The sequence below is a fragment of the Numenius arquata genome, chromosome 1 (assembly GCF_964106895.1).
Source record: "Numenius arquata chromosome 1, bNumArq3.hap1.1, whole genome shotgun sequence".
Taxonomy (NCBI): Eukaryota; Metazoa; Chordata; class Aves; order Charadriiformes; family Scolopacidae; genus Numenius; species Numenius arquata.
This window is the reverse complement of record NC_133576.1, coordinates 42,512,470-42,529,947: the sequence shown is the minus strand read 5'-3', so window position 1 is coordinate 42,529,947 and position 17,478 is coordinate 42,512,470. Positions and strand designations below refer to the sequence as shown.

The 17,478-nt window shown below is 41.5% G+C and overlaps 1 protein-coding gene across 1 annotated transcript; it reads right to left on the bottom strand.

Annotated features, from left to right (window-relative positions):
• Positions 1-342: 342 nt before the first annotated feature.
• On the bottom strand, positions 343-11,897 carry ETS2 (ETS proto-oncogene 2, transcription factor). The gene is made up of 9 exons (XM_074148054.1): positions 11,826-11,897; positions 8,652-8,772; positions 6,611-6,730; positions 5,981-6,181; positions 5,102-5,185; positions 4,058-4,300; positions 3,640-3,903; positions 2,827-2,945; positions 343-1,840 (listed from the first exon to the last, which is right to left on the bottom strand). The coding sequence occupies exons 1-9, from the start codon at positions 11,895-11,897 to the stop codon at positions 1,625-1,627; spliced, it is 1,440 nt and encodes a 479-aa protein (XP_074004155.1). The 3' UTR covers positions 343-1,624.
• Between the last annotated feature and the right edge of the window lie 5,581 nt (positions 11,898-17,478).

Sequence of the window (17,478 nt, the reverse complement as noted above, 5' to 3'; positions counted from 1 at the left end):
GCAGTATTTTCTCCACCTGTAAGTCTGGCTGGTTTGGGGTGTTGGTTTTTTTTGGTTTTGTGGTTTTTTTTTGTTTTTTTTTTTAAATCCTGCAGAGTGTTTAGGGGGGTGGTGGTAGGACGGACCAGGGTTGAATCAACAAGTAAACAAGAAAGGAACTCCTGTGAAACTTCAAATTAAAAAGCGCACACACTATTTTCTTGTTCAAGAGGTTTTAATAAAGACTCATTTTTAAACCTCTCACACCGTACAACACATTTATATGTACATCAAGCTCAGATAAAAAATAAAGCTTTCTTACAAAGTACATTTTTCCAGTGAATTTTTTTCCTTTTTTTTTTTGCAGTAAAAATAGCTGCTACATAAATCCCTCCTGATCTTTGAAAAGGAGTCACAGTTATTTCCAAAAATAGAATTCATATTTTAATCATACAGGATAAACTGCAGGAAGAAGAGACAAGTCAACTGAAAAAATAAGGCTTGTATATAAATTGTTTTTTAAAAGGACATGCATAGAGTTGAAAAACATATGCCATTTATAAAGGAAAAAAAGGTCATTTTATCCATATTAATATTTTCATTTTCAGTTACAGAAGAAACCACAAACAGGCCCTTTATGTCCCAGAATATAACATTAGTTTCTTGTAAAAATGCCAAAATGCACAAAGAATTGCCAGCTTCAATCTTGGCAAAATACTGAGCCAACCCTCCCTCCCCACCCCCCTATTTCATATCATAAGCATACCATATGCATGCATACTGAGCACTTATGTTGTCTCTCAGGCCAATTAAATATTTGCAGAAGGTTGTATATCCTAGACAAACATGAAAAAAATTGATAAGTTTACATTCATCCTATTTCAAAACACACATACAATTAGTATAATTTACACTATACAGCATCTGTTAAATAGGAACATTACAAAGTTTCAAAAAGAATCACAGAATATATACAAACTGAATATTGAAATGGTATGATTTTCCTTCCCTTCTTTAAAGGGTTTTTTTTTTTGTTAATGGTTGCTACATCTGGTTTTGGACACAGAGTGTTTATGTACCTATGCAGCACATTTCTGGAGTAGTAATAATAATAATAATAAAACGTGCTTTTGAACAAGACTAATATCAATTCTCCTTACTGCTCATTTAAAATAAATTAATTTTTTTTTTATTTTTAAATAAATCGCATGATAGAAGATGTAAGCAAGGACGATGGTATTTTAAAATATCTGAGCAATAGTTCTGCTGCATCACTGGTTTCTCATCCAACCTTTGGTTTTTAAAGCCAACCCATTATTACATGGCAGTGTAAGTAGCCAAAAACGCTTTATACGGCAGTACAGGTAGTCGAAATGCTTAACCCAAGAGCATTTCCATGTCTTCATGACAGAGCTAGGGTCTGTGCTGACTTCCATGCTGCTCAAGCGCCTGACATGGCAACACCCGAAGCCACTGATGAAATAAGGTCACTTCCTTCCAACTCTCCCTGGTTACAAAAATCGGGGGAGGTCCTTATTTCCCAACAGTTGCACCCATCTGAACAACCAGAAGAACTGACTGCAGACGGTTCCCAGACACAGTCCCAACGCGTGATCTTGGCCCCTGCAGCACCACGTCTCCGGGCTCAGTCCTCCGTGTCGGGCTGCACCCCCAGCATGGCGTGCAGCTCCTCCGCCGTGTACCCCAGCAGGTTCTGCAGATCGCACACGAAGCGATACACGTAGCGTTTCCCTGAAGTCTTGTGGATGATGTTCTTGTCGTAATAGTAGCGTAGGCCTCGGCTGAGCTTCTCATAGTTCATTTTTGGCTTGTTTTTCCTCCTTCCCCACCTCCGTGCCACCTGTCAGTCCAAAAAGAAAGCAAAATGCAAAGGGTTTATTCAAGTCACGTTCTTCTAGTCAGTGGCTGATAAACGCAGTTATTAAACCCCTTTCTTAGAGCATTTTATTTGCTTTGGATGTCTCAAACTTGGGTAAGAGAAAAGCTGGTGACTGGCCCCTCAGCTGAACATGCTCCCGAACAATTATTGGCAGCAGGACAAAGTGGCTGATAGCAAATACCAGTGAAAAGGATATACCTATTTGTAGTGGACGGGCCAAAACACATTTAAGGAGATCAAGTTTATGGAAAAATATAGTCTCCTCTCTCAAGAAGACATCATTTAAGCATTAATTTGCTATTGAGCAGTATGGAACAGCTCTTTAAGTGGAAGTTGAATTATATTAACTTCCTTGAGTTAATGATTTTAATGATTCCCCCCCCCCTTTTGATTTTTTTTTTTTAAATAAAGGCTTCAGTGGACTTCATATTGTGTCTTTTAATACACTAACTTTCCTACTAATAACAAGATAAGAAAATGAATGAAAATGCATTCTATTTATTTTTAATGACTGAAGCTGTAAGTTCCTGAAGTGTTTTAAAAGCAACACTACCATATTTACTGTGTATCTAAGAGATGGGCAATACAAATGTGGAGTACATTGTCCCCATGCTCTCCTGCAATTCCAGGCATTGGTGATTCAACTACACTCAGTAAGCTAACCTGCAGTATTTCACTGTCAAGAGAACTAACTTTGTTCACTACCTTTAAGTTTCAAGCTATACAACGTGTTCTCCTAACAACGAACAAATGCTGATACCCTTGGCGGGAGGAGAGGGGGGAACATCCCACAGCAATCCTGACTGTACAATAAAGCATTTGCAGATGAAGATATTTTAGTAAGTGTCTGATCATGTAAATGCTTTATATCCAAGACTAGGCCCACAGATGGCAGCCCAGACCCTAAATCTTATTCACACAATTCTTCATGACAATTAGCCACATACCTCGTCTGGGTCAGCAAGTTTAAACTCCCATCCATCTCCAGTCCAACTAATGAATGACTGACAGGACTTGTCAGTCAGTAACTCCAGAAGAAATTGCCATAGCTGAATAGGTCCACTGCCTGTTGAGAGAGAGGGGGCAGGGAGAAACCACAATTAATACTTCTGCAAGCTCTTGCCACAACCAATGTTTGTGATCACACTCATATCACAGGACAGATCTTGCAATTACTCTGATTAACCTTTTTTTTTTTTTAATATGAGAAAGAAACCTAGTTTTTTTCCCAATAATACAAACCTGCTCATAAACATGTTAAAGTTAAAACTAGCCAGCTTTCATGGAAACACAGGATTTGACACAAACTATGTCTTTCCCTTTCATATGTATCTCTCACCCCTCATTCCCACCTCCCATCAGCTGCATTCAAAGCTCTTGAACCTGTCCTGCAGTCCCCGGCTTGGCAAATGCTCTAGTAGAAAAAATTATTTCAGCAAGGATTACAGTAAGAAGGTCTTAACAGGCAAGTCAACACCTGCAAAAACTCACAAGTGTGGAAGACTTTGTCTAAGTTTCCCTCTTTTTCAAAAAGCACATTTGATTTTTACCTCTTCTCATGTACCTGCCTGTTCTTACTTTAGATGGTCCTATAAGACCTTCTTTAGTAATATTTAAAATTGAAACTCTTCATGAGTGGTGGCCTCTGACTAAGTTGTAAGGCATACTTCACAGCTATAGAACTTTATCACCATAGTACACATTTATAGAGAATATTGATGTTACACAAGAAGGAGTGACGATTTTGCTTCACTACTTACCAGTAAAGCCAGCTAGAATTGCTGCTGGTATAACTGGTTTCCCTTGCTCTACAGGATCACTTCGTTCTTGAATATAGTCTTTGAAAGACATTGTAGGTTTGCTCAGACACAAGGACTGGCTACAGTCATCTTCAAAACTCTCATAGGATGGCACACGTTGTAAGTCCACTAATGACGACTGGCTGTTCCAGGACTGTAGCATCGAATCTGAGCTTTCGTAACTTTCTGCACCACTGTCACTAGATTCGTGTTCTCTAAGCTTACCTTTACATAAGAAAAAAATGAGAGAAAAGTGTTGTTTGTTTGGTTTTTTTTTTCTCCCTCATAATCTAGCTTGTATATATAAATTACGCAAAAGAGGAAAAGACATACAAAATATGGCCTTGAACCCATGGTTATCATGCAGATAATGACTCACCAGAATTATCTATCAGCAAGTTCAGATTGCTTCTTGGGAAGTCTTGATTTACTGCACAGTAGTTCACACCAACAGCATCTGCTTGGGTTTTAGGGAACAATGAAAACTCTTGTTCCGGATTGAGGAGATTCGGTCCTGTGGAAGTCTGACAGACATCAGTCAGGAGATTGGGTTTGGGATAGCTGAGGGCTTTAGGGTATCCAGGCATTTGCATGCCATAGGAGTTCTGATCTACATTAACAGCTGAAGAAAGAAATAAAAGAATGAATTAGATATTTTTCTCTGCAGTCCCTTAGACTAATACACCTCCAGCATCTCACTACAGTTGTACCACAAAGTAATTTTCCCATGAAAATCTGACTAAGAAAGAGTGGTAGATGCTAGAGACCTACTGGAAAGGCTACTGAAGTCAGTGAGAAGACCCCATCTAATGGTCTCCAAATGAGATGCTGTAAACCTCCCCCTATAACTTGCCAACCACAAATACATCTATTGTTTGTTTTTCAAGGAAATTACAGGGCTACAGAAAAAGCTGGAGAAGGTTAGGTGGTTTTGAGTGAGGTCCTCACCATTAATTGGTGTAATAAGGTTGAGCTGGAGATTGAGTGGTGTTGTATTTCTACCACAGTCAATCTGAGGGACCTAGCACTGTGTCCCATACACTTTCAAAAGCTCTGTTATGCTTCCGCAGTCTTCAAAAAGGCCTAAACATAACTCCTGCTGCTTCCCAGCGATGCTAGTTTTTGACTTGGTTTGCTAGAGGTGGGAGTGGTCACTCTGCTCCACAGATGTAGGCTTTGGCATACCAAAAGGAAATTTGATTTTCTCAAAGCCTTTGCTCTTCAAAAGATTTCCGATATGAATTAGATGACAATTAAACAATATGAGGAATGAGGAAAGAGGCAGTAGCAATTGAAGTCAAGTGTTCTCCTCAAGCACAGTAACTATTCTGGTGCTTTTAATTTTTGTTTTTAAATGGGATGTGTAACATGCTTAGAATAAATGTTAAGAGATGTAAAATACCAAGTGTCTTAAAATACTTACTTAAGGAATTATTATTGACCCAGTGAGGAACTGAGGTGAGATGAGAGTTCTCCACATATTGATCCTGCATTTTCTCTTGGCTGTCTGGAGAGAGGACGAAAAAGAAAATTTGGGTTTATAGTTTTATAGATCTGACCTGTATGCCACAAAAACCTTCTGACTCTCCTGAGTATTTTGGGGTCATCATTCACATAAATTTTACTTACACACTACATAGCACTCTTGAAAAAAAAAAAAAAACAAACACGCCACCAAAAAACACAACCAACTTCCAATAGGCTTGAAAATTTAGTTTTATATTAATACTTAGAAACAATAATTGCAATGTGTTTTAAGGTCCACATCCTTACTGTATGCAACTATTGAATGTTATACTCCAAAACCAATGGACCTCACGCGGCACTGCATGTAGGGTTTTAGCAATACCATCAGTGTTTACCTAGGACATCTCTAGGCGTCTTTGACTTCTTTACCTTCATTCAATGAATTACCTCAAAACACTACATTAAAGAAACGAAATCAAAAGCTTGTAATAAGTGAACAAATTTTGTTCAAGTCTTGTCTTGGGTAATTTTTTTTTTTTTCCAAATGGGGTATTACAGTAGCCTTATCCTAATCTCGTTTATTTCAATGATTTTTCCAAATAAAACCTGACTGCAACAGATATTCAGCCTGAACATGGAATGATTTCTGCAGGTATCTTTGCATACAAAGGATGTATTACTAGTTCTAATAATGCTTTTATTAATTAAGTTTTAGTATTCATTTCGAGTTTTCATATATAATAAAAGCTTTTCATAGTGAAACAAGTGTTGAAAGAGTCCCATTTCGGTTTCTGAAGAGCCTTAAAATAAAAGCTCGCTCTGGCTCTGTAACTACCTTTTATCATCTGTTCCAGGTGCTCCCACAGAATATCACCCACATAGTCAGGTGCCAATTCCAGGAAACGCTCCTTGCCCAGGTTGCACAAGTCTTGACCACTCATAAGAAACTGATGGAAGTTCACATTTGCCAAGCTGAACTCATTGGTAGCCCATGAAAGCCACTGGCAAACTTGCTGTTCAGTCCACAGCCAAGGATCTGCAAGACAAAGCATCCAGTATTCAGAGATAATTCCTGACTTTGTCAAATAATCTTCATTAGAAGGCAGTGAATGAAGAAATGTGTTAATCCAAGTTACTTAGTTCCGAATGAATTCGGAATGAATTTATTCTTGTATTTAAAGAAAGAAAAAACAAAAACCAGTCCTTTATTTTCCTTCTGCATTCACTTGTAATCGGAGATGTCCTCAGCTTACTTGATTCTCTCTTATGCTGCCAAAGCATGAGCTCTCCATGCACCCATTTTTAATACCAGCAAGTCTGGCCTTTCCAAGTCAAGCTGTGCCAGATTCACATAGGATCCGTTCTTGTATTTCCTACTGACATCATTCTTTCTCTTTTGAAAGAGCCGCTATTCAGCATCCTCCTTAGCATTAAAAAAAGGAGCTTATAAATAGAAAACACTTACTATTTGGGATACCCAGCCGACACTGTTCCTTTGTGAAACCACTGAAAGTATCTTTCAAGGCCTGACTCATCACAGCCTTACTGCATGGGGTTAACAGAGGCAATTCACAGTTGTTCGACTCTACAAGAAAGAAAAGGGGTGGAGGGGAAGAAGAAGATACATTAACTTTTAGGCCAGTGAAAGGAGTGACAGGTTTTCCCCGCATTATTTGAAAAATAAGAAACTAAGTGTTTTAAAAACAGAAACAAACAGTGTAGATCCGTTTTCTGACTTAATATATCAACACTAAAATCTCTGTGCTACTGGTTTGATAAAATTGCATCATGTTAAATTAAAGCTTCACAGCTTTCCACAATATAGATCCTCATTTACTCTTAGTAGTTACATAAAGTGCCTTTGTTGCAGGGAAAATTTTACTATTACTTACTTTTTTTTTTTAAGGAAATATAAGACTGCTTATTCCTATTTTGTCATTGTATAGTTTGATCTCAGACTTCCTTATAACTCTAGACAATCTTCATTTAGTTTGAGAGCTAAGTAACTGATAGCAAATTTGCGAACAACCAGCTTGCACTATTTAACACTGGTTTCCAATGGGCTGTATTTCAGCCCTTCCCATGCATCTCAATCACCTAAATACACAGTGTGATAGAGTATTCTATTATCTGAACCAAACAGGTGTGACTGGTAACAATCTAGTACCCATTGCCTAAATAATGCAACAAAATCCAAAATCAGCATGTTAATGCCAATTAACAATCTGCTTAACTAATTTTTAAATTTGCAAGTAGATTCCATTTTAAGGACAAATTTGGCTTCCATGCAGCCTTTCTTATTGTGCAATTTTCACCAGAAGATAACTTATTTTACTCTGAAAGAAGAGCTTCTAAATTGAGGAAAGCCAACCACACCGCCTAGATGTTTCAGATTAGGAAACCCTTTACTGATATTTTGTTTGTGATTGGTGTCATTAAACTAGGGGTAATTTGAGGACGACGTAATGAACTGACTACTGCATCCCTGAACATTTGAGGGCCTCTGAGAACTCACGCACAGGTTACATTTGAACTTCTGCTCTGCTAGAGGCATATAACGGTGGCAGGGTATATAAAGGTGATGAACTTGGCAGACTTCAAGTCAGTTCATGAAGCTGTGTAGCTCCTCTCGTTTTCCTGGACTATCCACAGGCTCCACTTGACCCAGCAAGTGGAGCTCACTACCAGCCTATGGTTAACTTCTGTTTTTACCACACCCATCCTCAATATCTGCTAGGACTTGCTTTGCTGACCAGAGCCATGACTGATTAGAATCACATTAGAACAAAGGACTGGTGGTTTTCAGGGGTTTGAGGCTTTTTTCCTCTTCCCTAAGGGGAGATAAAGGCAGTGTCAGGTAAAATATCTGCATTTTGGACAAAACTCCCTGTTTTGTCTGGGAATTCAGGCAAGGATTTGTAGACAACTTTTAGCAGGTACTGCCCTACATACACCACCACCCCACCCCCCCAGGATCTGAAAACATCCCCACCCCTGGTTGTTTTTTTGTTTGGTTGGTTAGTTTTGTTTGTTTGTTGTGTTTTGGTTTCGTTTTTTTTTAAGGTAAGGAGTAAAACAAACCCGGGGGAAAGGAAAAGGGGGGGATGAGGGAGTGAAAGGGAACAAAGATTTTTGTGCTCTAGGGTTTAACACCAGAAAAAAGCTTGCAGAATACCTGCAACATCTCAATCATAATTAAAATGTAAGGTTAAATACACATAATATTTTTGTTTTTAATTTAAAAAAATAGAAACTCTCTTAGCTCTGCTTGAATACCTACTAAGTCTTCTTCCATAGACTGTCAGTTTATTAGGCTACTGAATCCCAGCTCTCATTCCTTTTCCGCACAGGGAACAGCAACTATCAGCAGAGCAACTCACAGGGATAAAATCCAAGTATGGACTAATGGTCCGTGTACTAAAACACTTCTTTTTAGGGAAATCCATGCAGCACTTGTAAGAGTATATTGCTTTCTGATCGGACTAAGGAACAAAGTAAAGAGTTACCATAAGAAGTAGAATCAAATCCTGTTGGCACTTCTTGAAGCGTTTGATCTTCATTTAGTGAAAAAAAATATCCAGCAAAGAGAGAGTTTGAGCTATCAAAGGTGTCAAATGCTGGTTGACGCTGCAAAGCAACAGAATAAATAAAAAACAACATGAGCATTTTGCTAGGGCACTGTCAACATCATTGCTAGGAAGTGGCTGGGTTTGGTTTCCTAGATTTGGAGGTCATGCACAACCACTATCCTGAACCAGCTAACTTGTGCCTTTGAAATATAAACACAATGATAGCAGAGCTTCTTGTACAGGAATACAAAACAACTAACATTCAGACCACAGTGCTAGGTGGGTGGCATGTTCTGCAGGTTACAGTAAAGCCAAATAAGGATATTCTTAGTTTTCCTGTAATTGAGGCTTTTAACAATAGAGAATGCACATGTGTGATTGTGTATGTGTATATTTATTTCCAGGTATATTTTAAAGAAATTCTTATTTCCTTAGCCCTTTAAACTGACTATCCACTCGATGAATACTTGGGGGCATAGGCAGGGTCAGTAAATTATGGAAAAACAACTGCCAGTGCAAAACCTACATTAGATTTATGCAGCCTTTTTTTTTTTTTCTTTTTTTTTTAAAAAAAGGAAATATTTAATCTGAACCGCATCACTTGAAGCTATACAGCCAGCTTTATTGGACTTGAGGAAAGATGTTCCTCCTTCGTTGTTAAATAATTCTGAGTTACTGGATTTGCCAGCTACTACATTTTGCAGTCTTTCAAGTGCTCAGATGCTCGGTGAAACACTGCTCGTTTCATTCTACAGAAAGGGATGAACAGGACTAATAAAAATGTTCCTGACAGAAGAGGATCCCACTGTTACATTGGCAACATTCAATAAACATTGTTACATTTTGAAAACCTAACTTCTTTCAAAATTCGACTTGTGTCAGTTGGGTATGCTAGAAATACTAGCACTATAACTAGCCTCATTAGCCTTCGGGGGGGGGGGGGGGGGGGGGGGGGGGAATGTTAACAGAGGAGGAAATAACTTTAAAAACAACTTATGCAACTTGTCTGTTAGTCACAAGGAACCGGTATCTGTAATATCTAGAGGCATGGATGGCTAAAAGTTGCCACTGAGATTTTTAGAAGCACCTGAGGCTAGAACATTGCTCTGTAGAAGCTGCAGCATGTTCACGGCAGCTACTGCAGTTCAGGAAGCTGGAGACAAAGGCAACTTGCAAATGTTTATTTGTTTGAGGCATCCACTGGTCTGCCAGCTTATGCCAAGGTAAAAGATTTAGCTGAGGACAAGGCAAAGATTTTTCAGGGCAGTATTCATGTGGAATGCAAAAGCAACCTGAACTATATTTCTGGAATAGCAAATAAAGTGTTAATGTTTCCTTAAACTCCCTAACCTTCCTTTTTATGTCACCACTGTGTTTCAAGTGGCTTGGAGTCTTTTAGCACCAGCAGCTTTTTTATGTGCTGTGTGTCATCCCCCTCCCCAAACTCCATTAACCCTAGTAAAAAAAAAGCTAGGAATAATCATTTTTTAGTGGTATTTTGTAAGAAACTCCAATGCATCCCGGTACATACATTATGAAAGCATGCATTCCGCAGAAGAAAAAGCTGGTAAAGTAAATAATACCACTCCTCTAGGGGTTAGCTGGGTTCAGAAATCTCCACTGAGCACTGGCCAGCAGAGAAAAATCATGTACGGTTGGTTCAGGCACCCACCACAACTAGAGGAAAGACTCAAAGCGAACCCACAGAAAGGCTCACATCCAAATGAAACAAGTTAATAACAATTGCCAAATCTGCTAGAAAAAGATTCTTCATACATTACTAGATAAAAGCACTGACTCATCGCTAGTACCTAGAAGAAAGGGCAAGTTCTTTCAACACCATCTGGAAACTCCTGCGTTTTGTGTAAATAGCTGACCCTTATCCTGAGTCACTGGAAAAAATGCTGTGGCATGTGAATAAGTAAAATCCATACTGTGCTAGTTTCATATTTCAAAAAGGAGAAAATTAATGTTTAAGCAGGTTCTTGATTTAAGAGGAGTAAAAGGGGAAAAAAACACAATGTAAAATAAGTTCTGCTTGCCCTATCAGTTATGCAACATTTTATTCGGCTTTTCAACATACGTAAGAGTAATTACTACAGAACAAAATAAGAAGAAATATGAACAGCTACAAAATATCAGAACACAGGTCTCAATTTTGACTTAATTGTATGACAACTGAACACTGAATAACTCCCTATAACAACCACTGTGCTAAAGAGCACACAGCTGTTAAGTTGGGGGATCTCTTGTGGATTTTGTTGTTGTGGGCAGGAGCAAAAGCTAAGTGGGACATAAAACATCAGAGAAGTTAGCATACCACTGTCTCACTAACTGATTCTTCAAAACACAGACATTCCTCAAAGTTAATGAGAGTAGAAAGTGTCTTCCTAACCTTTATTTAGTTTATATTAATCAATGCTGTGTAAAAAACTGATACTGGGATTAAAAAGCAACTTCCATGAATGGGGAGGAGGGAAGCTCTTAAAGAGTGAGTCTTTATAGTCTGCTTCTCATTTGTCCTTGGTTTCCAAGTTCCTTTCAAAACAAAATTTTATCCAAAAATAAAATATATTTAATAACTACCTTTGGTTTCTTACAACATATTGTATTTCCATTTCACGGAGTTGCCTGTAGTAAGTGAATAACCTAGTTGTTTTTTTCATACGATGCTCTTGAATGAATCATAACCAGTCACATCAGAACAGCCCCCTGCCAGTCTCATCAAGTTAAAGGTAAGAGGACCAGCCCATACTGCCTAACCTATAACCTTTATTTAGCAAAAGTTCCACCAAGTCCAACAAATTTTAGCTCAGTTCTTGTCTACCTTTTGTTTTCAAATTCTTAGGATTTGGGGGATGGAGCCTCTTTGGTGGAGGGGGTTAGGGGTGTAAGATTTACATTTCAGTTCTTCTTTTCACATCTTTACTGAACTCGGAATACTCTAGAAGAAGATTAGAAGTTACAAGCAAGCAATTAAAACCGGAGTATCTGTGTTCACCTTGGCACGGTTATACAATTGCTGTACTAGCATTAATAAGAACACAATAAATGCATTAGCAAGGAGATGCCCCAGTTGGGTTTAGAAGGTGACAGCTCAAGAGTACTCACCTTCAGCATTCCTCTGTACATGTTCGACACAGGAGCTACTTGATCCATGTTCCTGATCCCAAAATCACTCATCTGAAAAATGAGAGGGGTCATATGAAAAATGTTGCTAGTGAGGAAGCAAGCGTGTTAACAGATGTACCTCACTGCTTCAGTGCAGACTACAGAACAGCTCTCCCAATGAGATACAGGGAAAGCTTTCCTACTCATCGCTCACATCCTGACCACACAGGGCACAATGCCCATCTTGCTTAAGCAGCTTTTTAACTGGAAGATTTTTGGCAGGCATCACTGGAGTTAAAGTTTTGTGGTAAGAGCAAACGAGGATGATTAGCTCCTGGTAACCGATGTGAGGGCTTCTAGTACCTCATGAAAAGCCTTCAGGAGTCCTTTGTCCACCAAATATCTATCACTTTGAGATATTTTTCAACTTTCACCCATCTTAAACATTTAATTTGGTGTTATTTTTGCTTACTATATTCCTGCTCACATGCCATGATTCACTTTGGCTTTCAGAAAGCCAAAAGAAGAGAAGGGACACAGCGCTGAACCGTAATGCACCTTCATGCACTAACATTCACCCTCTCACCCTTTTATGAATAATCATTGAAGCTAATACCCAGTATTAGCAACCTGCTTCCTTCACTAGGCAAAGCATCTCCAAAACACGTTATCTTGTGTAAACATGGGATTAGCATATTTGTAAAGGTTTAGAGCGTCTAAGTTTAAATTGAAGAGGGAGCAAAATCAGGCAGCAAAATACCCTTTTTAAAGGGTTGATAATGGGACCGTCGTCAATATTTCACGCTACAGAAGCCAAAGCTGTATCACACTGTCTGTACTACCAGGAACAGGGTTTTGTGAGCTCTGTGTAACTTGTTCTCCTAGATATCACTTAAGTAAAAGAGTGATAAGATTCATATCCTTTTACTGACCTACGGGAAAGATCAAACATAAGGAATAAAGCCAGTTTTATGGCCATTGTTCAGGTTATCGTGATGCTGTAATTCAGGTGTCGGTGAACGATACCTTATCAGACTACACTGCAGCAAGTTGTCTCTCTACAATTTTCCTTCTCCTTTTTCACAGCATTGGCCTAAATTCTCTTGCTCCACAGAAACAGTCTGAAAGTGTGCATCAGTGTTTAAATGGTCACATAGGACGCTGCTAATATTTCCATAAAACTGTGATCACTTATTAAAAGCAAGTTCTCTCATTAGCCATGTTAACACAAAGAGACATCAAAATGCAAACTTAAACTCAGAAAGAAATGGCAAATTAGGGGCTTAACAAAATAAACTCAGCTTGTTAAAATGACAAAAAATTCAGAAGCCATCCATATAAACAAAGAGGAAAATTAACACATCCAACAGCCAAAGACAAGGAGCCCTTTCATCCTCTTATATAGTTGATCACTTAAAAATCAAGTCTTTAAACTGCAAGGCCTATTTCAACTTCATTGTTATTAGATGGTTTATCAATGAAATAAAAAAAGAAATATTAAAAAAAAAAAAAATAATCAACTTACACTTCATTAACGTTACCCAAAAGTGCAATCTACTGACTGATGGTTTTTACCTCAAATAGCATATACAAATATTTGATCTAAATTACACATCTCATTGAGCAGCAAAGAATTTTACACAGCATGAGTCTCACTCAGCAAGCATCCTAATCTTTTCATTAAATTTGTCACAGTTTAAACAACTGTTTATCCTTGCATTCGGTTGGGCTTTTTAAAAAAAAAAAAAAGTATACAGCAATTTCTAACACCCTTTGTTTTGCCTTTGAAATCTGCTCTGGTATCTAGGGTTAACCAGCTGTAAGCCTCACCAATCGGAAAGTGTTTGTGAAAACATTATACGTATTTGCAGTACGCTTAGATCTGATCCCCAGTTAGGGCCACAAATAAGATTTCCGATGCTTTCAGGTGCAATCCTGGCCTCTACACAAATCCTGTTGGTAGCTATCCCCATTGACTAAAAAGACTGGGATTCTCTCCTTCCTGGGTTTTTCTCATTTCTTTAGAAATGTTTAGGGTCCTAAGACAAAAGGTTTATACAAAGTCTTCATTACATGGTATTGCTTATTAACCCAAGTCACTGTTTCTAGGCTGCTCGTTCGTTCTGTGGCCTTGCCTGTGCACTACACAGCTTATGGAAAGCTAGACATCAGAGCTCTGGTCTAATAACACACAAAAATCTTTAGCACGTTTTGTAACACTCCAGTTTTCCTCTTCCAACCAAATCTCTCACATTGTTATGAATTTCTATAGCCTTTCCTCGTCATACATCAGCTTTCTTCCCATCGGCAGTGCTGGTTTCCAGCCCTGAGATCCAAAACAAGATGAGTGGAACTGAACGGGCAACACGGCTTTCCCTAACACAAAGGGTTAAAACTGGCTTTCTGCCCAACTTCGAAAGCTGCTGTTTGAAGTTCAGAAAAGACACTAGAGCACGGCATGCTGTGACTGGGCCTTGTCCCTTCCAACTCCTCCACTAATGCTGATGACTGCTACTTGCCAGCTATAATTGGTTTAACTGGCAGGACACCTTCTTCAACACCCCCGCATAGCTGGGTGGGTGAACCAGAACAGGGTCAACAGGATCAGGCACTTATTAACTAATACTCCTGAATTCTGATCAACTTCTTTTCAGCAACAGCCAGGTGCTTGCGCACAGCTGGATTCAGCCGGGAATCACCCACATGGAGAGAGAACCAAACCACGCTACTGTCCTCAACACAGCTCCACTGGGTTGGGTTTCTTTTTTGTTGTTGTTGGGTTTGGGATTGGTGCGTTTGGTTGTCGTTTCTCTTTTAAATGGCAGATTTTCCAGGCGTAAAGATTTTGTTCCAATAGGTTAAGGGAAACCCGCCTGCCTTTGGAGCGCTGATCCCCCCTGCAACTGTTGGGCTCCTCAAGTACCGAGGAGGGAGATAGCCGAGAAGCTGGGATGACTTTTCACACATATGACACACTCGCCCACATAAAAGTTAGATGGGGAGATCACACAGCCCAACATTTTTTTAAGTCCCTTTAAAGCACTAACCGACCCCAGCTTGTCTATTAACCCTTCCCACCCTCTCCCCCCACCCGGGCCCCACCAAGCCACCCCCCTCCACCGCCGCTCCGAATGCCTCCCTCCCGCCCCCCACCCCAGGCTCATCCCCGCCGGGTCCTCCCGACACCCGGGCGGGCACTGCCGCCCCCTCCCCGTCCGCGGCGTCTGCCCGCTCCCCGGGGGCGGTCGCTCGGGGAGAGGGGGGGGGGGGGGGGGCGGCCGCCGGGGGCGATGCCCGGTTGCCCCGGGCAGCCGCCGAGAATCCCCCCCTCCCTCTCATCCCCCGCCGGCGGAGCGGGTCGGTGCGTACCGGCGACCCCCGCCTCCCACCACCACCACCATCATCACCGCGGCCGCCCCTGCCTCACCTGGCCCCGGAGCCCGGCGTCCCTCCCCGGCGGCGGCGGCGGCACCGCGTCCAACAACAACAAAAAAAAAGGCGCCGCTGCCTCTCCGGGAGCCAAAATATCCTCGATGTGGCAGAGCCGGCCAACAACAACAGCGGCGGCGGCGGGCTGATCCCAGCGAAGAGTCCCGGAGGAGGAGGAAGAAGAGGAGGAAGGGGGGCGGGAGGGAAGGCGGGTGTCCGGCGGTGGGTGCGTGGGCGCTGCCGGCCGTGCTGCTCCGTCCCCCGGCCGCGCCGCTCCGTCCCCGGCCGCGCCGCTCCCTGCCCGGCCGTACCGCGCTGTGCTGTGCCGCGCCGCCCGCCCTCGCAGCCGCTCTTCAGGCGGCGGGGGGAGGTGGCGGCGGCGGGACCCGCCTCCCCGGCAAGCCCGGCCCCTTTCGCCGCCGCGGACCCGGTTGTTGTTGTCGTCGTCGTCGTCGTCGTCGCCGTCGCTACGGCGGCGGAGGCCGCGCTGGTGGCTAGCACGGTCCCGGCCCGGTCCCTCTCCCGGTATCGACGGGGCTGCCTCCCCCAGCTCCGGGCCGGGCCCGCGGTCCCGGCCGCTCCTCCCTGCCTGGTGGGGCTGGGCATGGGGAGAGGAAAAGAGAGTTTTAGCTCATTCAGGTAGACAGATTTTATTATTTAATTTAATTTAATTTAATTTAATTTAATTTAATTTTATTTTATTTTATTCATGCCGGACGTTTTCCGTGCTTCTATTTGATTAATACCTGTCCTGGAGATAGGTAAGATTAGAAGAATTAACCCATAAAACCCACGCATCTGTATAAATCCTCTGTTTTCATGAGTAAACTGTCCCACTTGCTACTGTGGAAATCCAGCAGTTGTGTCATGTTGCATCCTCTACAATTTTTTGGAGGGGAGTTCTAAATGCAGCGTGAAAGCTGCGCCGACAGTTTTGATCTTGTGAATTGCAGATTCAAGCACCACAGTCAGTAAAAACAGAGCTGGCATTCCCCAGACCTTGACAAAGTTTGGTAGCCCTTGGAAAGGTGCGAAGAGCTCTATGCCACCAAAATATAAAGTAACTTTCTGTTAAATTTATTTGTCAAAGAGAGTTCCCCCTGAGGAGTTGGAGAGGCTCAGAGGGCAGGCAGAGAGGAGGCATGGGTTGCTTTTCTTACTCTGTCCTTTCGGAGCCACCTAACTTTCCTGACTCTCTTGCCACGTAACCCACCAGTGGCTTCTTTTAGGTGGTGTTGAACACTTTGGGTGCACCCACCTGGGGGGATCCGCCTGTGCTTCCCAGCTCCCCGGCCTGGCCGTGGGTTGGAGCTGTGTCCGGATGGCATCTTGTACCAGGTGTGAGACCTGCCCGTGTGCCGGCTTTCACACTGCGTGCTCCAGTCGAGAAGAAGCCGCAGTGTGTCCGTCCGGCAGCCATCCTGCTGTGGGTGCCCAGGGGACCTGCACAGCAGCTTGCATCCCACAGAACCTACCTCCCGCAGTCCTTGGGAGCGGTACATCACCGAGCTGTGAGGTGAAAACAAGCTGGAGCCACTGTTTCTTCTTGTTTCCACCCTCGACTTCCCTATATTTTCGGTGAACACTAGGGACCTAAATTACACTTAAAAAGCTATTCTTTAAGCTTGCTATTACACCTTGCTTTATTTAAACTAACCCTCATTTCAAATTAACACTTGTGTCATATGGTTGTAACTTTTCTTGTAATAGGAGCCCAGTAACTGCTACTTCTCAGTTTCTCACCAGATTTCAGCTGGCCCTTTACCATGTGCCTAAGCTGTGATTATTTTTGCCATTAAAAAACCATAGTTTCTTTGGCTGTTGGTGGTGCAGTTGTCAGGGCTCCCTCCTTCTATATTTTCCAGCTATTTCTGGCCGCAGCAAAATCTGGGCCATACAACTTGTTACCCCCAAGTAAGATTCTCTAGTATTTTTTTCAAACTCTTCAGAAAACTTTCTTAGAAAAGTGAGATATATTTAATTCCTTAGGGTCAAATATTACCGGGCAAATTGTGACAGTCTGCTTTAAGAGACTGAAAGAAGTGTCTTGATTATGCCAATGACATTTCTTACTTCGTGAGAGTCCTGAGATAATAAGGCAACATCTGTTATAATCCTAAGGGAAACCATTAAAAACAGTATGTCAGCTGCATAGCAATTTTAATTATAACACTGACAAAAACAATTATGCCACCCTTTATATAGGGGAAACATCTGTCAAAAA

Coding starts and splice junctions, on each gene's coding strand:
- ETS2 (XM_074148054.1), bottom strand. CDS start 11,897: ATGAGTGATTTTGGGATCAGGAACATGGATCAAGTAGCTCCTGTGTCG. Junction 6,731..8,651: donor ATTTGATTCTACTTCTTATG/GTAACTCTTTAC, acceptor TCTTTCTTGTAG/AGTCGAACAACTGTGAATTG. Junction 4,301..5,101: donor GGTCAATAATAATTCCTTAA/GTAAGTATTTTA, acceptor TTCTTTCTTCAG/CTGTTAATGTAGATCAGAAC.